Source organism: Dermacentor albipictus, chromosome 4 (genome assembly GCF_038994185.2).
Source record: "Dermacentor albipictus isolate Rhodes 1998 colony chromosome 4, USDA_Dalb.pri_finalv2, whole genome shotgun sequence".
NCBI lineage: Eukaryota > Metazoa > Arthropoda > Arachnida > Ixodida > Ixodidae > Dermacentor > Dermacentor albipictus.
Window position 1 is genome coordinate 55,899,789 of NC_091824.1, and position 25,005 is coordinate 55,924,793.

Consider the following 25,005-nt stretch of genomic DNA (forward strand, 5'->3'; position numbering starts at 1 on the left):
GTGTCCCTGTCATGACAGAGAGAGAAAGTCACGAGGGAAATTTAGATAGAGATGTTACCCACTGCAGGCTGGCCACGGTTGACTATCCTGCACTAAGAAAGGAGACTGAAGGAGGAGAGAAGTTCACACTTTGCACTCGGACATACAGATAATGCGCCAAACCCCTGGTTCGTGTCAACTGTCTTGAAACAGCATGCGCCTTCTGTTTGTCTTATAATCATCGTCGTCATCGGTTCTCGCACCGCCTTCGCTAATGATCCGCTCGCCGACCACTGCATGCAAGATGGTGCATCTGCTATAGCTGTGTCATAGGAATCTAAAAAAAAAAGCAAAATGAATTCTCCTTTTTTTTTTTTCGCCACGCTAGCTGTAGCGTCCAGACCGGACACTGGAACTTTTTTGGCTTTCAAGGCTCGCACACGGCGAAACGTAAAACGTCGTAATCGGTACTCCGAACGTCTGCCGCATACCCCCCCCCCCCCCCTTTTTTTTTTCTCTCCCTTCTCCGTCGTCCGCGACACTTTGTGCAAACAAAATGACCTTTCTTTCTGTGTTCTTGTTATATCTCTGTTTCGTCCACTTATACGCTTGTGCCGCCACCATCGCGCGTGCATTCGCCGTGTCCTGCAGAGCTGCTGCTTTTGCCGCGCAGCCAGGGGTAGCGAAAGAAAAAGGCAGGGGGGAGGGGGAGGGGGGACGATGCCGGCGGGGTTGTGTTTGAGGACGTTTCTTCGCAATCAGGTCTGCCTGCGAGGCTTTGCCGGAAGAGGCGCGAACGTGAGTCCGTGCTCAAATTGCCACTGATTCGACCGCGCTCGGTTGGGGATGGTAGGCGGCGAGGGGAACGACTGATCTCGCTCCTTGGTGCGGATCGTCAGCTTTGTGCCTTCGTCTTGTCTCTGTTGTGCTCCTGTTTGTAGGCGTGTGCCGGGATTTGGAGAAAAGCGCATGCTGCTAGGGGAGGAGGTGTAAGAAGATGTAGAGAGGCTAGGGATAAAAAAAGCAAAGTTGTGTAAGACCGGCAGTTGGTCAGTCCTCAGCCGTATGCCGAAGGCCGGACGCGTTCAACACAAGGCCAGAAGCGATGCTACTGCATGGGAGCTCAGCACAAAACGCGCGAAGAAAGTTGGCCGGTGGGCAGTGGAGGGAATGCCTGAGGTTCCAAAGGGGCGCATTTAAATAATAGTATACGGGCGAGGAGGTGTGCGCGTGGTCAGCGCTACAGTAAGAACGAAGTGGAATACGTGACTGAAGGCCAGATGTTGGCGTAATGGCGATAGCCTGAGCTCGTATTTGCACTGCGGGTGGCTCCAGTCTTGCTGTCGTGTCACCGAAGCTGGCGGTGTTAATTTCGATCGATCACTCTCGGCGACAGTTTCACTTTGCGTGACGTAACAACGGGTATCTTGTCGGCGCGCTCGAAGGCGATGCTTCGTTGAAGTAAGGCTTACAGGATGGGAATGCGCACGTCGTCCTTCTCGTTAAGTCCATTTCCACTCGCTTGCCCCGAGGCACGCCAAAAATGTCCGCAACGATTAACGGCCAAGAATGCGAACCCGGTTCTGCTAATGCTTTTTTTTTTTTACTCGAACTCCACAGTTTCGGACCGATCAGCAACCGGTAAATTTGACAGGAACGCAGTATATGTTTTGCTTCGACGTCGCATACTGTACAGGATGCAGTGAATAGCGCCTTGACTTGCCTAGCTTATAACACGGCTTCGCCGTCGCATGCTATATACGTACTGTATGCGCTGAATAGTGTCTCGACGCCGGACGCGGAGATTCATGGGAACTTACGCATGTACGCGAAGATGTTATCGCCCATTAGAATCTCGCACCCGTTCTGCCATCGGCGGCTGGCCTGAGAGGCAGGCCTCTTATTGCCTCGTTGCCCTTATGCCGAACGCGTCTCCGCCGCCGAGTCTCCGCGGCGCTAGACAGCGGGAGCGCCTGCTTTTGCCTTCTTGTTGCGCCGTGCCTCCGCATTCAGATCAACGGAGATAAGAACTTCGCATTTTTCCTTGCCTTTCAAACGCTTGCATCGATTACGCCGCTGCGTTCGCAATAGCTCTATGCAGTGAGAGCTATTCAGCCACACGGTAACGCGTGTGGCTCGTTGTGCCTGCGATGTCGGAAGCGAGGTACTGGAACGGCGGAACGCTTTGCGTTATCGACAGAATAGCCGCGACGAAGTCCCGATAACGAGACGATGCACTTGCAGCTTAAGCGCGCTGCGAGAAAGTGCTTCGAGTGGGGCATTAGTTCAAACGAGTGAGGTAAGTAATAATACCAAACACGAAAAAAGGAGACTAACCTTTATAGCAGTCAACTGACGCAGATGGGCTGGGTGAGCGCTGTTTGGGCGACATGTGGGCCTCGCAGCCCACTTGCGGCCTGAATTTTCAACGCCCCTGAATGTCCAACGAGACGGAATGTGCAATAGTGGACATTTCGTCTCGTTTCGGATCCTGGACGTTCGGTCTCAGGATCCGAATTCAGGATCCGAGTACTTATAGCCCGAGTGTCAAGTGTAGATTGTGCCCTCTCCTTGCGGACTTCACAGACGTTTGATCTCGTCAGCTGACCATGAAGTGGAGAGGCTAGTGAAGGACCTTCGAGCATAGATGACTAGTGATAGGTGCGCTAGAGCCAACCCTGCATGTACTTACGCCATGGCGGTAAGGAAAGCAATATGCAGCAGCGCGTGGTGACCACTCCTCCCCCCCCCCCCCCCCCACACACACACATGCACGCACGCACGCACGCACGCACGCACGCACGCACGCACGCACACACCCACCCAACAAAAACAAAGCATAGCAGGAGTGAAGTAAACAGGCTAGTCCTGCCACTTTGACATCTGCGACCGCGAAACCTTCGTGTGGCTCCACCGCGCTGACTTTTCTCTCCGGCTGCGTGGCTTTTCTCGCGCGTGCTCCCTTCTCCCGTAGTGCTTCGTCCCGGCGGCCCGCTTTGCCCCGGCGTCTGTATGGCCGCCATCATTATTGTTGTGGCCCTCTTCTCCCCCTTGGGCGTCTTCTTGTGTTGCGCGTCAAAGGAGGGTGGAAGCGTTTCTTGCTTCCATTCCCCCTCCCAAGCGCGCGGCGTGGTATAAAAGGCAGCTCAGAAAAGAAGAGCCTCTTTTCCGCCATTGTCCTCCTGGGTTTCGCTTTTACGACTCTGTGGGGGGACGGAGGAGGAGGAGGGAAGGCCGGCTACGGGCAGCCTCTTCTTTGGCGCCCACGCTCGCTGGACCGCTTTGGAGGCGGCCGGTGGCGGGGGGGGGGGGGGGAGGGGGGGGAACGCGAGTGCAAGCCGGCCTGTTTCGTTTCTCAGCCAAGCCGAAGCCAAGGCCCCGGGCGTTACGCTGCCCGTGCCAGACTGTGGCAGACCCGCGTTGCCCAGCGCTTAAGCCGCTGGCGTGCGTCGCTTCCTCGCCCGCAGCTCGCACGACGCGCGCCGAGCAAGTAGCCAGCGGCCGCAACGCAGCAGCGGCAGGTTCGTTTTTGTTTTTTTTGCGTAAGTCGCGTTTCCTCATTCGGCCTACAGATGGCGGCAGCCGTACCGTTAGGTGCGGCAAAAAGCGGAGCGCCCGTTGCATGCGTACGCTCGGCTCAAAACACGACGTGCCACTTACCGCTGTTCGATAGCCGCGTTGTTAGCGCTTCCTAAGTATTTAAGTTCTGAATCCGCTTATAGGAGTTACTGGCGCAGTTCAAGTTGTGTTGCAAACTGCGATGGCCCTTTTCCTTGATCGGGTGGTGTTCTGTCTGCACATGTCTGCCCCGAAGGCGTTGCGCCTTCGGAGCAGACATGTGTCAACCACCGGCTGTTATAGCTTAGTATCGATACGGCGTTGAGTTGCAGAGTATGATGCAACCGAGATCGACCTATTTTTCTTTCTGGTTTTCTGTTTCTTTTTCATACGTGGATATATAAGGAGTGGGGTTGTTCAAGTGTAATATTTCTGAATCTACTCGAACACGAATATTCTATAAGCACGACCATCGAATATCAAATAGAATGTAGAATGTATATGTATTTTTTCCCCATTCCCAAAACGACATGGAAAATGAAGTTCGCGTGCAGTCGCTTGGTGAAAAGAAAATCTGGCTTCTGTACAATATTTGATACGTGCATGTAATACTATTCGCAGTTAGACGTCAGGGCAACAGAAGAGCTTCGAAATTAAAAAAAAGGAACCGTTTTCAATTAACGGGGGCACCTAAGCAACGACAATAATGAAACACAAGACCAACACGTCACCAGATATGCGTACAGTGTTGTGTTCGTTGAAGAGGAGCAGTGTGACAGTGATACCATTACAGCACCTAACATTGTTCTAAGGGTGTGCAAATCTGGTGACACTGACAAAATAATAAATCTAAACAACTTCGTTTATCGGGTTGCTCGACAAATGCGAGCCATTCCTGTTGAATGACTGGCGATTATTGAGCAGTAGCTCGCTGTTGCAGCAAGAACCACAGCTCTCCTGTAGCAGAATCATTCGAAAAAGTCACTAATTGGATCGTTCTGTCTACCGCGAGACTCCAATAGGTGTTGTTATCCGTTACTTATAAGAAATAAACGAATATTCGACAACTTCGAAAAGTGAATTCCTGAATCGAATACGAATCGAATAGCAGCTGGGACTATTCGGTCCGTAATCCGTATTCGAAACTTCGAACACTCGCACACCTCTAATAACAAACGTTTGGCGCAAGCGAATTGTGTTCGCACTTGCAGAAATGCCCATGGCGCGCCACTGTTGTCTACATAATTGAAAAAAAAATAAGAAAGATTAGTTACGTTCTATAGTGCTAGCATCCGAACACAGGCACATAGGAAGGTAACATCATGGAAAAGGAACAATAAGAAAAGGAAACATAAACAGACCAAGAATCTGCATCTGCATCTATAGTTGAATGATAGCCGTCGTTCACAGATGCACCCGGACATGTAGTCATGCAAGTTCTTATTCTTTGCACGAAAAAAGTAAAACACGTGTAAACGCGTAAGCACGTGTGTGTGTGTGTGTTTGTATGTGTGTTTGTGTGTGCGTGCGTGCGTGCGTGCGTGTGCGCGCGCGTGTACAGAGAGATAGAGAGAGAGAATGAACGCCAGAAATGTGTGTATATTTCGCGCGAGGCAAAATCTTTCCTTATCCGAGTATACATGCATAACATGCGCGTTCCGTGCAGGTGCATCGCTGTATCAGCGCTGCACGTCCGTGCATTTTCTTCTCTCCCGCGCTTCGGCTATGCACAGCAGAAGCGACAGCCAAGCCATGCAGGTGTAGTCAGAGAGAGACAATGTGATCATGCGTGGCAGCGATTTCGTGATTGCTCGAACTTGGCCTGTGTTTTTCGAGCGAAGCGTTGGTGTACATGTTGTGCGCGTGTGAAACTGCGTCGAGCACTTTTTTTTTTTCTCCCACCTCGCGTGCTTAGCATGCGCGAGCTGGTAACCAGCTGCTCTCCGTCTCCATCTAATCGCCGTGGCTCAACGCATGCTCTACGCATCTGCGCGCATAAACGAGTACATCTCGAATGACATTACAACGAACGCCTTTACGCGGTATGATTAGCATAACGAAGGTGTCGCAACCTGAACTGGCCACATTTCCATCTCACGCGTATATCGTAGGATCCAGTGCTATAACGAAGAGCTTTACAAAGAATACGGCTTTATTGCCGAAATAATCTACACGTCTTTGGTTCACAATTTCGTGGTCACAATTATTGGTCTTTTAGAACGACGTTACGCAGATGCGCCCGCACGGACTCTCTGTTGTAACTTTGTGCCGGCAGTATGGAGTCTAGTCGGTTACGCCGAGAACAGTGACGAGGATTCGGCTTCGTATAATAGAGTGATCGCTTCAAGCTGTTCGATTCGACATCCTTGCGCTCTTACTTGCGTGACTATCGGGACTTAGCGCTATGTTGCCCTCAGCAATATCATATCGGCAGTAGTCAGTTAATCAAGCAGAGCGTACAGAAGGAAAAGACACACACCCACCCACGCACACGCACACACATTCACTTTTAAAAGTAAATATTTCAGAATGTTCGGAATAAAGCTTTATTTCCTGCAATAAACATGCTTATTTTGCCTTAGTGTTCTCTGAAACAGGACCTTTATAACGAAGTAATCCATATAACGAAAAATAGTAAGTGTCTTGTTCACTTCGTTTTAAAGGCATCTGACCGCTAAAAAGGAAAAAAAAGAGGAGCGAGTTGAGGGGCGTCGCTGATAGGGATCTTAATTGGTGGTTGAGCACTCCACGCGTCACGTGCATGTTCTGTGTCCTTCCACTTTTATTTCTTTCCCATCTATTAAGAGTATACCAAAGGGAAACACAAATGTAATATTACAACAGAATAATAGTGCCTTGTTCAATAGGAAAAAATGATTAATTTCCCCTATGGCCGCTCTTGGCTTGAGTGTATGCAGTGTCTGTCACCAAGTAGTTGCTTTTATCAAGAATGACGGCGCTTTCTTACCCTTATTGCTTTCGCATGTGCCTGCAATTGTTTATTTTGTATTGTATGTTGTATACTAGTGTTGTTTACTTCTGTTCTATTAATAGAGAGTTACGGCAGACCAGGAATCCGGTCACGGTACAGCGCGCAGTACGGGTTTGGCGCATGCGCAGGTGAGTCGGAACCCGTTATGCGCATGCTCAGTAGCGCGGCCTCAGTGCCACGTATACCATACCGGGCCTGGATTACCGGTCTGCTATAAATCTCTGATATATTAGTAGAGCTTGTGTTCTCATGCGTGCATTTGTTGCCGTTAATGCATTACCTTGACTTCCGAGTTGCACACGGAAGCAGCACCGTTGACGGCGACGTCTTGTGACGCTATGTTCAACAAGAGCGCATAGAACTCATACTGAAACGGGCGATTGCGTTAAAGCTATACCTGGCAGCTTAAAGGCGCTGTCCATTAACTGACACACCCTCTTTAAAGGGATCCTTGCCTGTACCTCGCACAGAAAGATATCGCAACGCAAGAACGGTCCTGAAGCATGCTATAGTTGAACACATCGTGGCAATAATTGAACGCGCTGGCACTAGTACCACTGTAAACCGATTTACACCTTTAAAGGTACTTAAGGGTGCAGATTAATCTATAACTCACACCCTTACGTCTGTAAGGGTGTCAGTTAATGATGCATCTCTTACAGCGTCCAGGTCCAGTGTTAAACGCAGGGACTAGTTCAGCGTAGAGGGTTCACGCCATGGACTTCCGCTGTATCATAGAAGTCAAAGAGCCGTTTTATGCCGAGGGACTTTTGAGAGCCGACTACACTTTTCATGCTCACGTGATTGAAGGAACTAACGTACCTGTCCTCTGTTCTTTTTTTTTCTGTGCACGCAGTGCCGACGGTGAGCGAGTCGCTGACGGCCAACCCGCTGGAGTGGACGGGCAACGTGACGGTGCGCAAGAAGCGTAAGCCTTACTCCAAGTTCCAGACGCTGGAACTGGAGAAGGAGTTTCTCTTCAACGCGTACGTGTCCAAGCAGAAGCGCTGGGAACTGGCGCGCAACCTCAACCTTACCGAGCGCCAGGTGAAGATCTGGTTCCAGAACCGCCGCATGAAGAGCAAGAAGAACAGCCAGCGTCAGAACTCCGAGAACGCCGCCAACAGCCACCACAACGCCGCGGTCGTGGCGGCAAAGTAGCTGCTGGCCTGAGCAGACCTCCACCACCACCACCACCTCATCATTCACAGCCACCACTTCCTCCTGATGCACGCGGTCGACTCCAGGGGGCGCGCACCGCCTATACCGGCCGCCCCGCAGAGAAACGGGGGAAAAGCATGCATGCCAAGCTTGTCCATTGTTGCTTTGCTGGAAGCCAAAGAACGCAGCTGCCCACCGGCAGTGAGCGCAGTATTTGGGACAAATTGGAGGCAATGCGTCATCTGTAACGAGCCTAGTTACGGTGCGCATATGACCTGCTCTACTGGAAACGCATTGTCTGCTGCGCATCCAGCGTTGGTGAAGTTTCAGCAGTTTTGTCGATGTCCGCACAGCGATGCGCAACAAAAGAAATGAGAATCTTTTATTCGAATCATTCTCGAAGTCTGGTGCTCCACTTCCCTGATCTGGTTGTGCAGAAATCGATGTATTCATAACCTAAAAAAGAGACCTACTACTTGTCTAAAGCACAGTGGAAAGACAGACAGAAAGAAAGTGACTGTTGAAGATTATCAGCTGATTGGATTTTTTTATGCCGCTGGCGGCAGCGGTCCCCCATCGCTGTGTCCGGCAAACATGACACGAGGACAGCCCGCTGCATGCCCCTGCCCCCGTGGGTTCCTTCTTGAACTGTGCCCTGGCTAGCGCACCTTGGACGCTGTACGAGGTGCCGCCGCCTCGTGAGTGCCACCCGTATATATACAGGCTGCGGCGGCCAACCTTCTCCTATGTGAACCACACACACACACATGTAACCTTCGTGCAAGCACGAGTGCGCGACTGCTCTGCTGAGGACGGTCAACCTCGAGTCAGCGGGCGCCCGCGAGCGCAAGCGATGATCTCTCCCTCGTTCGGCGGCCGCCGCCAGGGCCTTCGCCGACCTTCCGGACCAGCCGGTACTGTGGCTATAGACCGCTGTGCCATGGCTATGTGCGACCTCCTTCTTATGAGACCCTCGACACGGAGACTGCCGTGGAACTGTGCGGGACACGAGATGACGTCGTGCTTTCAGGAGGGTGGCCTTCGGTTCAACCCCGCCGCCCCTTGCCCCGGCACTCAGCGCGGGGTTGCGTCTTTCTGTGTGTGTTCAGTGCGTGTGTGTACATAAAGAGGTGTGCGCGCTACGTGGGGATCCCTCGGGAGCTTCGCGTCGTTCCACCCGGACGACGTTTTTTTTTTGTTTTTGTTTGTCTTTCCCGAGGCGTCCGCCGCCAACAACGTGGTCGTCGTCGCCTTCGACGAGTCATCATCCCGCCACCCAAGTCTCAGCCACTACCTCCCCGCTCTCAACGCGCCCTCTCCCCCTCTCTTCCTCGCCCGTTGCTGCCGCTCCCGAGTGAGCCTCAACCGCCGGCTCTGTTGAGAACTGCGTGAGTCCGCTCTCCTCCTATCGAGTGCGCGCGAGGTTTGCTTGTTCATCAGACTTTCATAATGTGACTGAGTGTTCGTGCGTTGTTTTTTTTTATTTGTTTCTGTTCTTGGCGTCTTGTGGAAAAAAAAAACATGAAGCGTGCGTTTCTGGTGACGTCGTTCCTTGCGTGAACTATGTGGTATATGACCACGCTGAGTTGATCTCGAGGCCTGAGGCGTGGCACCTTTCTTACTTGCGATCCCTATACAATACAGGGGCACACTTCAGTTTTGCTATGAGGACGCGTTCGTTTTGTGGAATGCCGGTGACCCAATTCGTGTCTGCCAAAATCTCTTACTGTGGTTAATCATTGTGGAACCGTGCGGTTTCGCGAATTCAGAGATACAATTTCGTTTGCCGAACGCAGTTTAATAACCTGCGCTTCGGTACGCTAGCATTAGAGGTATACTCGCATTTCCGCCTTTGTCGTATCCAACAAAGTCTTCTGCAGCGCCATTAATTCTATTTTATTTTCAATTCGCCCGGGGTAACGATGGCGCTTACGATGTGAAGTGCTCATTCAACATGTGCTGCAGCGACTGTACTAAGCTCATCTCGCCTGCTTTCGCAAGCTCCCTTAGCTCATATCTAAGAGGTACGTGCTAGATTTTGGTGGGACAACGTGTGCTTCATCGTCCGTTTCCGAATATACCATCTCGTTACACGTGGTTCCTCAGTGAGTGTAGCACTTGCCACCATAATTAGGGCGCTGTCATTCTTGAGCAAAAACGACACGATGCGCATGGCGCAAGTTGCATCTCTCGAACAAAGTAAGACGTTCGTGCGAAGATTGCGAGGAATTGAGGACGTCACTTTTCCTCCATGAATTGCAACAAAGATAAACAACATAAAAATAACAATAAACAAAACGGGAACAAACACGTGTCCGCAGTGTCTTCGCCCAGGCCTTCTGATCGCTCAGCGCTTTTTGTACGCGACGAATCGGCGAAGCGAGAGTTCAGCACGGTTCGACCCAGTCGCTCGCTTCGGGCGCTGTCAAGGGACTCTAGTCTGAGCACCCCTCCTGATCATCTTTCCATGTGTACAGACCGTGTGCGTGTACCGCGAATGTAGTTTATTATTAATATTATATTATATATAAATATAAATATAGTATATGTGGTGTAGTGTTTAGCCCTTCGGTGCCGTCGGGCTTACCTTTCTCTCCTTCCGCGCCTCAGGCGCATGGCTCGTGGACGCTGGCGAGGACCCCCATCGCCCTTCCATCACTGTAATCTTAGACCTGTGGCAAGCTCCAGGCACTGGCATATACGTGTGAAGCTCTCCGCTACGCAGAAGTATTTTGACAATTGTGCAGCGATCCCCTACCATGGCTTAAAGGAAAGACGTTGCGCATGCGCAGGTAGGTGCGAGAAGTTATCGCGAAACGCGCGATGTTTGGTGCACGCGGGAAGGCCGACCATTGCAACACCTCAGTCTTACCAGGAGAAGATGGCGTTTGTAAGCCGCGCAAGCAAACTTCAATGGATGGATTTATAGCGCTCTATCGACGAGGGAGAGTGGAACGCACGAGGAAACCATTGCAGTGGCTGAATCAAACTTACCGACACTGGACAATCGTCTGGGATAAACGCAAATGCCCATGCGCTCTCCTTATAGCTTATAAGCACGCGACGAGTGATAGAAAAAAAAAAAAACGATAGGCACGATTGGCGTAAAGGGGAAAAAAAAAAGAAAACAGGGAAGCAGCGATTTGTTTCTTCGAACACGTCTGTTATGTTTTTTTAAATCACATTTCGGCTCTGGACAACTCGGATCGCGTTGGTCGCGGTGCTTTGTAACTTCAGGCAAGAGTCAGAACAACAAGACGGAGAAATGAACTTCGTACTTTACATCTTCCACTACTCGAATTTCTTCGTGGTCGATGGGGACTCGCGCGGAGCATCACGATATCGTCACCTGCTCGTTCCGCAAGAGCACGTGCTCGTTTCGGCGCAGAGCGTTGTCGTGCCCCCCTCCGTCTCACGTGCAGAAGCGAGGCCGGAGTCGTCGGCTAATGGGAGGAGCCGCCCCGGGCACCGCCGCTGCTGCAACGCGCCGAGGACGGTCGAAGCGCGGCTGCTCTCTCTCTCTCTCTCTCTCTCGCAAGTCCCGAACGCTCGCACCAGCGTCCCCCCCACTTTTCATATCTGCGCAAGAACCAAGCGCCGTTGCATTGCACACAGCGTGGCGTAAAGACCCCCCCCCCCCCCCCCCCTCTCCCCGCTAGCAGCAGCAGCCGACAGCCGCTGCCAATCGAGCCGCTGCCATCCCCCGTGTCCCACCCGCGTCCTGCCTCTCCTCCCCAACCGTTCCCTGCGGGGGCAAGCAAGACGGGTCGTTCTGCATGTGGGGCCTCGGCTGCTTTCGGCGTCGTGGTGGTGACGGCAGTGGCGTTAATGCGATTCCGGTCACGTCTGTACCCCTGCCGCGTCCGTCGGGCACGATCTCAGCCATCGTCCTCCTCCTTTCTCTCTCTGTATTCTCCGTCTTTCATTTCTGTTTTCTTTCTTCCGCGGGCTCCCTCGGTGTTTGCATCCTGCGCGCAAGTAAATGCCTAAGCGATACCCGGGGCCAGCGTTGATGCCGCTTTGAGAGCTCTACGGCATAGGAACGCTTGATTTAAGTGGTAGGTTTCGTAACGAAAAGTTTCGTTACATGACTGCGCGAGGAACCGTATGCACAGTCTCTGCCTTGAATGACGTCTCCCTCTCGACGCGTTGTGTAAGGTCGTCCTTGTTCCTCGATACAGGAAAATGGCAGCCTTTTGGGGTTCGGTTAAATTCCGCGCTAAATCACACCTGTGGTGTAGGGCTAAGCTATGGCACCTTGTATATCTGTAATGCGAAGTTTGCAGGTAGCGGTAGCGTATATCGAACCTTTTCTGATCACGCGTGCAGGGGGCTTCCCATTTTCTTCATTTGTCGCTGTTGCTACCGAGTACAAACGAGCAACGTACGTCTGCCGCCGTGCGAACACACGCATAACAAACACACCGGTTAATCGTCTCACGTTTACCATGGGCCTTGTGTAGTTGAATCCTGCACCAGACTTCTCCCTGCCCCAGCTGACAGAGTGCAACGCGAAATTTTGCCGCGTTCGCTTGTAGGCTTGTGCTTGGGTGCTGCCTCGTTCCACACGACAGGGGCTTGGAGCTCGTCTAACGAAATTCGTCGTCATCATACGCGGGACATCGTATTGCGCGCATTACACAAATCATAAGCACGATCGTCCCCTTAGGCCTGGGCCGTAACTCGAGGCATCACCGACGCCTCTATGGGACGCCACCATCAAATGAGACAGAACGCCGGCTAGTGTTAAAATCTTAAAGAGAGAGAGAGAGAGAGAAAAAATCGTGTTTCGATTTCCACACGAGAGCCGTCTTCATTATGGAGGACAATAAAGTGAGCGCTGTGTGACTTATGGTGTGAGAGCAGCTCCAAGACTTCCATAATTCCTGTTCAAAGTTCGTGTAGTTGAACCGATGTGCACTGACTTTAGATGAAGACGCTGACTCAAATTTATTTCACTCTCAAGAATGCCTGCGCTCTTCCAGTCTATCGGTGACCAGTGATGTCAGAGTGTTCCGCAAGAGCGCTGGTGCCCACTTGGTGCTCTTTTGTGTCGTTGCGATGCTCGTTAAGTTTTACGAACAGCCTTAAGAAATCTCCAATGACAAGGCTTCTGCATCCTAAACGTCGATTTCTCAATTTTGTAATCTTCGGCGTCTTCGTTCAATTTCACCACGATTCCTCCTGACCCGAAGAAATTTCGTCACGCTATCAATTTCCACCATGACGTCACGCTTTGCAGCTCGCCGGTGCGGTGTGGATGGTTGTCGCAGTATGACGCGTGGCAGTGCATTGCTATATGGGGATTGTACGAAGGCTGGCTGTAGAGCATACCACACGTTCGTCATCGATCGATGGGCAGCTGGAAATGCACATCCGCGTTCTTGAGGACTGCGCAAGCGACACCAGACTTGTTGTACGCGTGGGTGTCTGACTTTCGTGACGTCACATTAAGCATCTGGCTTCCAAAAGCACGAAACCGCTGAGCTAGGAAGACGTCGACAGGAAAGGTGCGTGACGGTGCTTTGTTGCAGTTCTCGTCCATTCATTTCGCTCGACGCTGTTAGTTGGCGAAGTTAAAGCGTCCGCACACCACAACGCTGGTAACGTCGTATGACGTCACGGATGGCTACGTCAAAATGACGTTCAGACAAACTTGACGATCGAAGTGAATAGGAGGCGAATCGGGCAATTTCAGTTTGGACGCATATGCACCGAACTGTCAAGTAAGAGCGCACTTAGCTGTGAATGCGCCTAATTCAGTTATGCCTAAGCGGTCGTCACAACGTGAATACCGGCAAATAATTCTTATCCAAGGGAGAGGTTCGACTTTTTTCCCTCCTTTATTGTGTTCCACCTCCTCCACCCCGTCTGTGCGCATTTCTAATACACTTATACCTAACACGAGCCGTTAGTCAACTGAGGCTGACGGGAACTAAATGAGCAGTCATAGCTCGTCTGCGAGCCTCTTAGCGCATTGCAGGATAGGGATTTCCAAATACTTGCCGCGGCGCCATCTCTTGAAAGGAGCGGCAGCACCCTCTCAGTGCGTTGCTCTCGATCAGTCCTTAAGCCGTTGACGTAAAACGTGAGTCGTGTTTTTTGAACTCTAGTAGGTACACCACGTTGCACGCAGGTTAGGTTACACCGGTGTCCCACCATATCGGAAGTCATCACGATATGGCTCATGATACGGCCATTCGGCAAAGCATTCAGAAGTGCGCGATTTAAGAATTAGATGTATTTACGTGCGAATGTGTGCTTTCAGTTCGCAATGTACAAAGCCCGTCGGCGATACCAAACCACCCTTAGCATTCAGCTTCCCTGCAGCGATATGTTCCTGCTCTCCCTCGTAGAAGCTTTGGTTTGGTCGGGTATCACTCGGAAAACAAATCCAAGCGATTGGAACGCTTGCAACGCGGGGCCACCTATTCGCGAGGCGAGTGCCATGATAGGGGTCACTAACCTTGTCCAGTATGCCAGTGTCCGGAGCTTTCTTCTCAGTATAAATGTGCTTCGAAAGTGCCAAAAAAAGAAAAACGAAATAAAGAAAGACGAAAGAATGCCACCCCACGGCGGGCTTGCCACGGCGGGACGGTTTCTTTTTCGTGAACCGTTGTTACATACAGACACGCACGTGCTTCCTCAGTAACCGTGCATGTGCTTCTAGTGTTCCGTGACAAACGATTGCCGTTAAGTGTCAGCGGCCATTTCTTTCTTTCTTCTGATTTATTGCTGTGCCATACACAAGTAAGCGGTGGGATGCTGTCCGCGCCTCCTTGCCAAGTCGGTATTTACACAGTTAAGAGAATGCGACGGTCGTTAGTTTCAAGCGTGTTTACGCAGCCCGAATAACAAACGTTATCTGACTGTGCATTCTAATGAAAGACAACGCTCTTCGCGCGTTCCGTGTCACACAAGCGGTGGGTGATACGACCGTAGCACCAGACGACATTGAAATGTAGACTTCGGTTTCATCAGAGTACGAGTGGCTTTTTATAGAAATATAGTGGGCTAAATGTTTTTGTTGGCGCCACGTTATCCTGCTAATTCGCGGCCTTTATGTCTTCATAAGGTTTTCCCAACGTTCGGCGTTACTAGAGACTTAAATATTCAGCCACTGATGGTTTTCTAATTGTCATGTGAGGATGTGGAGTTTTCCTCGAAGCAGACATGAAACGAAACCATACCTAGATGTCAGAATTCACACATGTTGGTGACCGCGTTACCGTAAAACTATTCAGTCGTGACGGAACTGAAAATAAAAAAAAGCTTCACTCACGTGCGGGCGACATGGGTGTCCAGAATTGTGTACTACTCTCTTTCTTTTTTTTAAAGTTATTCCCAGGGCCTCTCGCTTTCGCGTTTATTTGCATCTGAATTTCAAAACATCATATGGCTTAGTCAATTTAATAAAAAAGATAAGAACATGGAGCACTGCTTGGTTGCGTGCATCTTATCTCAACGTTCATGTGTCACGAGAACCGTGCGCTTATACAGATTGGTTCCTGAGCCGTGCATCTGCCGCGGCCCCTGTGTGTGTAATATAGCAAGCAACACATCGATGTAAATGCGCGGCACTTTATTTCTTGCTTTTGTTTTCTTTTATTTCGTGAACGCCACACTCGTCTGTATAACCTGTGACTATAGCTTCTTTGTCTTACTTCGAGACACAGTACAAAAAAAGTCCGTTGTTCGTTTTTCCCAGTTGCCATTATTTTTTTTTTTTTGAAGGTTGTAGTATTTATTTCCTGTGACATTTCGCGAAGGAAGCTGTGTGACCGCGTTCCTGGCATTGTTTCACTGTCTTTTCGCCTCCTCTCTTTGTTAACTCGCCGAATTCCTTTTCTTGTGCGTGCTTGTGTGTTTGTATGTGTGCGTAGTTTCCCACTGTCTGGAACTGGCTCGCGGTGGCAGAAAAAGAGTTCTGAAGCATGCTGAATTTGTGACCGTTGTTCGAGCGTAGGCATGCGCTAGTTTTTTCCTGCCCACCGGCGACACTGATGTATTGGCCCGCAAAGCTGGCAAGCTGTCGCCAAGAGTCTACTTGGTGTCGATCATTTTTAACCCTGTGCTTGCAACCCCCACTCCTGCCCTCACTCAACCCTCGTAAATTTGCTCGTCAGCGGTGGCCGCGTCGCGTTTTCTTTGCGGTGGCAAAGTGCTTTTAGGCGTCGCCTTAAACCTCTCGTCGAACGAATTAATCTTAGTCGCGTTTGCGTATGCGGCTTTTTGCTGTTGACATGTCATATTCCTCTTTCTTTAATTTTTTAAAGCTTTCACCATGCCCTGACGTTCCTATTCACATCCACTCCAGGCTCTGAAAGTTCGACTCGTAACGCTTATCCGTAACGCTTATCCGTAACGCTTATCCGTAACGCATACGGATCTCGTAACGCTCGGCATCGCGCGTGGTCTTTCTTCCATTGTCTTTCACCACGAAATTTTATCGTTATGCCGTGTGCACCAGAAATTAAGGGGGAAAAAAGAAAGAGAGAGAGATAGAAAAATAAAAACTGAAATCTTTGCTTAAAATTGTGCGATAAGTAATTTTCTAGTACCCAACTCAAGCTTCTCTCTGGTTGCTGATGAAGACAATAAAAATATGAAAAAGGATAAAAAAGTATAAAGGTAAAGCTGGGCCACAAGATGTACTGCTATTTTTGAGTGTCAAACACATTCAATGCTATATGTTTTAATTTTCTGTCCTGACTGTTACATCCGGTTGGGTACACCGGCCACGATTAAGGACAAATGCTTCCCCCCCCCCCCCTTTTCTTTTTTTAAAAACGAAAGTGCTGAATTGCACCGAAAGGTTGTCTGGACCAACTGGAGTGCTCTCTTCTTTCGATCAGATTGCAGACGGCGCTTACATTTACTTCTCACAAGAGAGCCAAGCCGATAAGCAATGCGGGCAGGAATTTACAATCGAGTTCATGTAAGCTCCCTAACGGACCGAGCCGGACTGGCGTCTTCCAACAGGTTGGTCGACTTGCTTGTCCCGATTGGCAGGTGAGCGTCAGCGTCGAGTTGACTCGACCTCCGACTCGACACGCTCTCGTCGGTGTTTGATTTGACGAGTCTTCGGTGAACCGCAGTCGGTCACTTTGCCAGCCGCAGCGAAGGTGTGTCAGTGCCGAGTCCCACTAGCCGGTGTCCTTCGCTCGCCAGTTCCTCTTGTGTCGCCACCTGGGGGTGGCCAGTGTTATTACCTCTGCGTGCTCTCCTCCCTTCAAAGTGTGCGTGCTCGTAGCTGACTCTTCGCTCTGTCTCGAAAGCATGAGGTGAAGTCACGTGAACGGTGTGACGACCTTGAGGGCCCGAGCCTCGAAAAAGTGTTGCGCCACTAGGCTGCTGGCGCTACGCGCACAACTCCCCGAGCTATTCTAGCGCTCAGACGCCGGGCAGCGGCGCAGATAAAAAAAAAAGTTTGTCTCTGTAGCGCGTGTGTAAAATTTTGTTTCTTTCATATTGTGTCCAAACTGTGCGTGTAAATGTGTGCGCATGAGTGTGTGTGCGTGTGTGTATACAAGTGAGTGATGAAATAAACGGAGTCAACCCATGACGCTTTCGTTTTTCTGTCTTCGGATGTCTACAGGCGTTTGGCTACGAAAAAAATTACATACGGCGGAAGAAGGAGAAAATAAAGCAACTGGGAAAACGTTATTTATCTCGAAACTTTTATACCACGCATGCGCAATCAGTCTCGTTGAAGCCATCGTTGAGGTGTCATAAGCTTGACCAATCATCGTTTCGACGCGGTCTGCGTTGTTCTGACGTTGCTGTTACATTTATATTTTTGGAGTGCGGTGATCGACTTCGCGTTTGTGCACGCGGTTTTGAAATGACGTATGTATGTTTTTTCCTTTATTCCTTTACAATTTTGAACTTGAGTATCATTAGAGAAAGTTAAAAAAAATTATGGGGTTTTGCGTGCCAAAACCACTTTCTCATTATGAGGCACGCCGTAGTGGAGGACTCCGGAAATTTCGACCACCTGGGGTTCTTTAATGTGCACCTAAATCTAAGTACACGGGTGTTTTCGCCCCGATCGAAATGCGGCCGCCATGGCCGGGATTCTATCCCGCGACCTCGTGCTCAGCAGCTCAATACCATAGCCACTGAACAACCACGGCGGGTAGAAAGTAAATCTCCGTACAGTTTTTCTTGCACAGATATGCTTGCACAATAACGCCGTTTCTATTAGAATATTATTAATAGAACAACGTTAGAATGATCCTCGAATAAAGTAATCGAATAACAATATTATTAAGAGAAAAGCAAACGTTGCCAGGAACCTTTGCAGGAGGCAAAATGTATTGTTACTTGGGTAAATGTTGCTTTCTTAAAGGCGTAATGAAAAAGGGTTGTGCCTAAGCTTATGCGTTTACAAAGGAGCCTCCAATCTTTCTCGACTCCACGCGTGTAGAGTCGAGCCCCTCTCTTTGACCGAACGAGAAGGTGTCCATTATTCGGTGTTGCCAATGAACGAGAAGTTGCTTTATATAAATGCACGGCCTTCGCTATGGGATGTTCCATGAGCCAGCGTTTCGAGAAGGGCTCTTGCCATCAGAGTTAACAGTGGAAGTGCACAAGCCGCTTGTCAAGCTTTGTCAGCGATAGTCGAGGATGAAATATCGCAATAACGCAGGAAGGGGAGAGCAAGAGTGAAGAACATGGCAGCGCGAGCGCTGGCTTGCAAGTAAACACGCACTCGGAAACCCTCGTTTTGTCAAACGCTCGTGCATTCGCTCATCCAGCCCCCCCCCCCCCCCCCCCTCCTCCTCCCTTCCTTTTTTGCACGTTCATTTCTGCTGCTGCCACAGGACACTATCGCAGAGATACTAGGTGATTTTCAGTTACAGGCTTCGGCCGAGGAGTAAGAAATGCAAAAAAATTGCAAATCAACCCTGAACATAACTTTTCTTCCTTTTTTTTTAAAAAAACGACAATAACATCGCTTCGCACTTGTGTCATGCCTTATAGCTTCAAGGTATACCTGTCGCCTCGCAATAATCACTTTAGTTATTTTTCCGTCTAATCCTAGGGGAAGGCGGGAGAAGGAGCGGGGTAGGGCGGGCACTTACGCACCTGCCATAACCTAGCTGTTGTTATTCTAAGATAGCGCGACGCAAAACACGATTCTCGTGAAAGAAGACGCGACAGCTGTAAGCGCTGCAGTTGCATTCAGGCACTGCGGTATTTGTCTTCGTCAGAAGTCCCTACAATCAGGACCAGTTCCCTTGTCGAAACGTCATAGCTCCAGCCTGATAAAGTCATTTGTTTGAGCGCACTCGACCGCTTCGATCAACTGCGGTCGAAGAGTTTCGGACATTTCTATGCTGATGAATTCATTGCATAGGGCTTGACGTCCCAAAACAACGCAGGGTTCCGGATTAATTGCGACCACCTAAGGTTCTTCAACGAATGTAGCAACGATGCAACGGCAGCCGGCGTGATATATATATATATATATATATATATATATATATATATATATATATATATATATATATATATTGGAGAAGGTGGGCGGAGCACGCAGCTACTACGGCATCCTGCCCGGACTCGCGTGACACGCATCCTAAGCTACGCGAGGCTATCGACGATGACGGCGTTGCGCGATGACAAGCGCTGATGATGGTGACAGTAGGGAGCTGAGCGTTTGAGGTGCTGCTCCGTCTAACGTGCACGCGAATTGCGTCGCGCGAGCGCTTTGTCGCAGCGCTCCAATTGGGGATGCGGTCGCCGCGAGTGCGCGGAGGCCATGATTCGCGACCTCGTGCTGCAGCTCTGGTACGCCTTGACCACTTAACGAACGTGGAGTTCTCGAGCCGAGGTGTCGAGCCTGTGAGTGGAGAAACGTTCCACAACGCAAGCGTGTATCTGAAGAAATGCCGTGAAACCGTATGATTTACCTCCCCCCCCCCCCGATCGGTCACAAATAAGAGACGAATTCGCGGCTACAAGAACATCGCGGTTCCAGGTGTGTGCCGCACGTCTCACTTGGGTCGCAAAAGCTCCCTTGCTGTTTTCCTGTTTCTTAAAAAAAAGAAGAAAAAAACATTTCTGCCTATATTCGAGACAGCGCAGCCTGTTTAGCCAACTACGCGGAACATTGGTCACACGTGTTCTTCGTGCATTACTCCTCAGGTAAGACCTCTCGTCCGATCGGATGCATCGGCTTGGTGACTCGTTTGACACACCCTCTCTGCGAGGTCGCGGACTCCCAGTACAGCATTCGAGAGGAATGGCATAGCGCAAGTTTGCGCGGTCATGTAAATCGAACGTACGGCGTTTTAGGGTGTACAGCCAGCAGATCTAGCTCGCCAAAAAAAAAAAAAAAGAATGTATGGGTATAGCTTTCGCCACTCGACACCGTATCACTCGTAAACTAATGGGCTGACCGAGCGTACCAACCGAACACTGGTGAAAGTGTTGTCCATGTAGTACGTTCGATCGGACCATAAAGACTCGAACGACGTCTTTCCCTTCATTACATACGCCTTCAACACTGCAACACACGAAACTAGTTGGCTGCAGCCCGTTCTTCCTCATCTACGCTCGTCCGCCGCGTCACGCACTAGGCACCGTATTTTCTTTTTCCACCCACGACGTTCTCATTATCGCCGACACTCCGCGTCTTGCTGAAGAAGCTCGACGCTTCATACATATCTCGTCGCACCGGTCACCCGCTTCAAGTTGCACCCGCACGTGCCCGGACCACCACTTTTCAAGCATAATTTTTTATTCGAGCATCAAGGGACTGGAACGGCCTTCCACACGCCATCGCAGCCATTACAAGCCCATCTGCCTTTACTGAAGCTGTTGTCACCCATATCTCAAAATGAACGCCTGTTTCTAATGTTTATTTTATTAACCACCCCTTATGTAATACCTCTCTGATGGGGTTTTTAAGGTAATAAAGTGAAGTGAAGTGAAGTGAAGTGAAGTGAAGTGAAGTGCGTATACGCTGGCTTCGCGAGACCGGTCAAAAGCACGATACGACAGGCACCATCGGGATGTCACCTGTTCTGCAGGGGATCTAGTCTGGCGGTGGTGTCCGATGCGTGGCGTTGTGTGTCGGAAACTTCTCGCCAACTATATTGGCCCGTACGTTGTTGTTGACCAGCTAAGTGAAGTAAACTATACCGACGGACGCGTCTCACCGCTATACGGGACGACGCTCCGCCAAGACTGAAGTTGTACACGTGGCTCGTTTGAAGGCCTTCGCTCAGAGAACTTATATAACTGACTGGCCCAGCGGGCTTCGTCTAGGAGGGGAGATATATTACAGTAAATGTAGCCGCTCGAGGGAAATACGTGTGAGCGGGGGAACGAGGAAGAAAAAAAAAAGAAAGGACATTTTGCCCCGTCTGAGGCTCGCCTTGAAGCCTGTTATATAAACCCTGTTTCCTTGGGGTCGTAAAACTATATTACTCTTTAACATAGTGTTCATATTTATTACCTGAAAATTTCGTGTGGCCTTGAATTTTGCGACATCCTCCAATCCTGAAATTCACGTAAGGGAGCTAGATATTATAGGCATAGTTAAAGATTACCGTATACCTAAATATCGGGCATGGTTTTCTGGCGATAACTAGTGTCCGGCTAAGGCTCTAGCAGAAATTTTATTTCTTAAGTAGAAGCTAACCAGCAAGTATGTCGTTTGGGAGTATTTGATGAGTCTAAAGAAAAATTCGCAGAAGGAGACGTTCGATATTCCCGAAGAAGAGCTCCAGAAGGCGTTTCAAGGTTGGCAGAGCCGCTGGGAGCGGCGTGTTGACAAACTTGAGTAAGTTGTATTTGCCAATATATATATTTTCGTTTCCTCCTATCTTTTTTTTAACATTTATTATTCTTATATTTCTTCTTGCTGGAGCTCGTATTTACCCTCCACTCGCGCATTGTTCCAGTCGAGATCGCATTTTAGAATAATGTTTGGCGAAGCCGCAGAGCTTGCGGATGTCTTTCGGCGCACTCTTAGTTGAGTCCGTGCTTGGCAACCAGGCACGGCGACCGTGGCTTTGACCTTCCAGGAAGCGGAAAGGGCCGTCGATTCTCGCTGCGAGCTTTGGCCGCGGCCCTGCCGTCAACAAGCCGGGGCTGAAAGTTTAACGCACCGTCATTGCCGCACGCCTCTGTCAGCGCAGTTGTGCTCTGCAGTGGACAGCGCGCGCGCCCACTCCGTTTTTTTTTTTTTTTCGGAGAGCGCGCACCGTGAATCACGAAGCTGGAGAATCCAAACGTGCTTTCCTTACAGTCGAGTGTGAGACGACTGAGACCAGATACAATGTATATATACTTGTACCGGGCAACCACCCAAGGCGCAGAAAGGAGAGCTGCCCACTCTCGTCTCGGGGATTTTTTCAAGTGCGTCTTGTTGCTGCTTGTCACGGCAAAAAAGCTATATATATATATATCCTATTGATAGTACGAAACTGCGCTATACATACCTCGATAATGTCTATTACACAAAACTGGCGTCGCTTTCCTGCATGTCTCGAGCCACGCCCCGTGCGGACGGTAATATACACGATCACAGAGCTCCGAGTTGTAGCAGTGTACGCCTCAAGGAAGGAAGGAAAAAGTGGAGAAGGAAAGGTAGGGAGGTTAACCAGTTTGGCTTAACCGGTTTGCTACCCTACACATGGGAGAGGGATGAGGGAGATTAAAGATAGGGAAAGGGGAGAGGGAGAGAGAGCACATAGCACAGCACACACACATCGTCCGTTGGAGTCCATCAATTTGGCCGCAGTACGCCTCAAAACAGATACCCTCCGCACTGTGGCAGCGTGCGCATGAAATAGCTTGCCATGCCGGTGATTGTCACGGGACCTGGTTAACCAGGAAGCTAAGAAGTTCACATGCTCTATAACAGAATGCCCGGAAAAAAATTTATAAATATGCATAACCTTGTTGCTAGGAATTTTCATTGTACCTGTAGATGAGATAACCGCAACAATTAATTTTTGTTGATCCGGTATAAGTTGGGGAATTATAGCCATATTAGGAATTTTGAACAGCGGAAACAGATAGTTCGTTTCATTTGCCAAAAGAGTGCTGTGGAAGCGCACGAACTGAATGTTAGTGATAGTCAGTTATCGCGAATTTTTTTGGTAATATCGCTAGAACCGCAAAACTATTGCTAGCACTACCTACAGCAAACACATTACCATCCATAATACGCTACTATCAATAGCGTAAAACAAAACTATATCGACACTATTTATAGTCAATATATCAATAGCTTTTTGTAGCTACTTTGGACGCATTCCAGTGTTGTCTGTTGCGGATCCCCAGGTCAAGGTGACAACAGTAGTTGTCACGGCCACCTCAATGCAGAACCTCTGAAGACAAACTTTTTCTATTCGCGGAAGCTTGCGCAAAGGGGGCACACACACGGGGGTATGAGTGCACGTGTGATATCGCTCTTGTATTGCACGACTGCTCTCTTCGGAACAGGAAGAATAAACATATACTACAGAAAGCGATAGCAATTGCTCTGTTACGGAGGACGTATTCCGCGACTACCACATATATTTATACGTTGGCATAAAAACGTAACCCGCACCAGGTTTGCTAACTGCAATAACAGTTCTGCGCGTCTGTATACGTTGGACACATCATCTCGACATGGTGCACCCAGCGCGGCGTTTGAATGTACGCTCTCCTGTGTTGTAAGAAGACGTATATTATTAAGGTCACAACGAACACAGAAGCCTTGCATAAAAGCTTATCTCAGTCCTTTGAGTGATAACATCGCGCTATTAATGCAAATTACATTGACGCACGAGGCGATTACACACACTGTGCAGGCAATGAGACTTCTGCGCTATCACGTAAATCACTTATGCATTGCAGCTAGTGTAGATAATACGAGACAGGGATAAATCTGTACGTTTAACAAAACATAATGCCACGAGATTGCGTGAGAAGGGCCCTAAGCGAAGGGGTTTTCGCTTAGTTTGGCGAGGTGTGGCTCTTGAACGCGTGCGTCGATGTCTCGACGCTTTCGCGTTCCGAACCCTTTGTTATGCCGTCCATACGGTCGGGAGTCGAACCCTCGACCCCGTGTCCAGCAGCACACTGCCTTGACTCCCGAAAACCCGCAGCGGCACGTCGCAAGACTCCGAGGGATTACTCATTTATAGGCGTGACGTGACATCTCGCCGTAAATGTGTTCCCAATGGCGTTTCATTTTTATTTCAATCATGGGTCCTATGTCTCGGTGTTAACATTGTTTGGCAGGCAAGCGGGCATTGTGTGTACGCACCTTGAGAACCACGTTGTAAACTCGTTGCGGAAGTGTCACGCACTCCTTCGAGAAACACGACGTCCACAGGGCGCGAAAAGTGATGTCGTTTGCTCTGCGCACTTTTCCTTTATCTGTGCTTTTTTTTTCTTCTCTTTTTGTTTTGACTTTCCCCTTTGGAGGATTAGAGCGGGTGGGATTACACCAGCGTTTAGCGCTCGCAAACCAACTCGGAAAGTGTTGCGAACGCGTCAGAACGGCACGGAAATGAAACAACAATGGAAGAAGGGAGAAAATACAGGAGACAGGACAGGAAAAAAAAAGAAAGTGTATACGTAACTCCATTGCCGCAAAACCGCGCGTGAGAGTCTGTACTGGGACTCTCCGCGCATGTGTGTGTGTGTTTAGGGCTCGTGAGAAGCACTTCGCACGCGCCTACTTACAGCATAGAAGAAAAAAAGGTAAAGGAGGAAGGGACGCAACAGACTCGACTCCATGGGCGAGAATGCAGTCGTCGGCGGCGGCCGCCTGCAGCACCGCTCGCAAGCCGGGCTCGCGCTAGCACGGATACTGCGCCACTGTGGGGCAGCAACGATTTACGAGTCGCCGCGGCGGTGTGGCAGCGCCTGCGCTTGCCGCGGTTGCGGCCGCTTCGCACGGAGACCGACGACTCCCTCGGACGCTGCGCGCAGGGGCCTCGAGTTGCCGGCCACACCAAGACCGTCGGGGCCACTTTCGGCGCGACGTGTATACCTGCTTCCCTGCCTGCCTGCCTGCCGGATAGGGGAGGCGAGATTCCGCGGTCTCTCGTACGCGCGCCGGAGGTGCCGCCGCCATGCTTGCGTTGCCAGCGGCCTCCATCCGATGGACGAGTGAAGAAGAAGAAGAAGAGGAGGAAGAAGCGGCGACGCGCTGGCCCGCTTCCTCGCGCCTTCGGCGCCGTCGCCGTCTCCGCGCGCGTCGTGATTTACGCGCGGAGCCTTGACGGTGGCTGCGGCGGTGGCGCGCGGGATCGGCTTGCTGGCCGCCGTGTAGTCGCTGCCGCTGACGCTCTGTTGCC

At 50.2% G+C, this 25,005-nt stretch overlaps 1 protein-coding gene across 1 annotated transcript; it reads left to right on the forward strand.

The window, feature by feature from the left end:
• The first annotated feature begins 2,674 nt into the window (after positions 1–2,674).
• Positions 2,675–17,255, forward strand: LOC139059447 (homeobox protein Hox-C9-like). The gene is made up of 3 exons (XM_070537876.1): positions 2,675–2,680; positions 3,383–3,500; positions 7,386–17,255. The coding sequence occupies exons 1-3, from the start codon at positions 2,675–2,677 to the stop codon at positions 7,688–7,690; spliced, it is 429 nt and encodes a 142-aa protein (XP_070393977.1). The 3' UTR covers positions 7,691–17,255.
• The last annotated feature ends 7,750 nt before the right edge of the window (positions 17,256–25,005 follow it).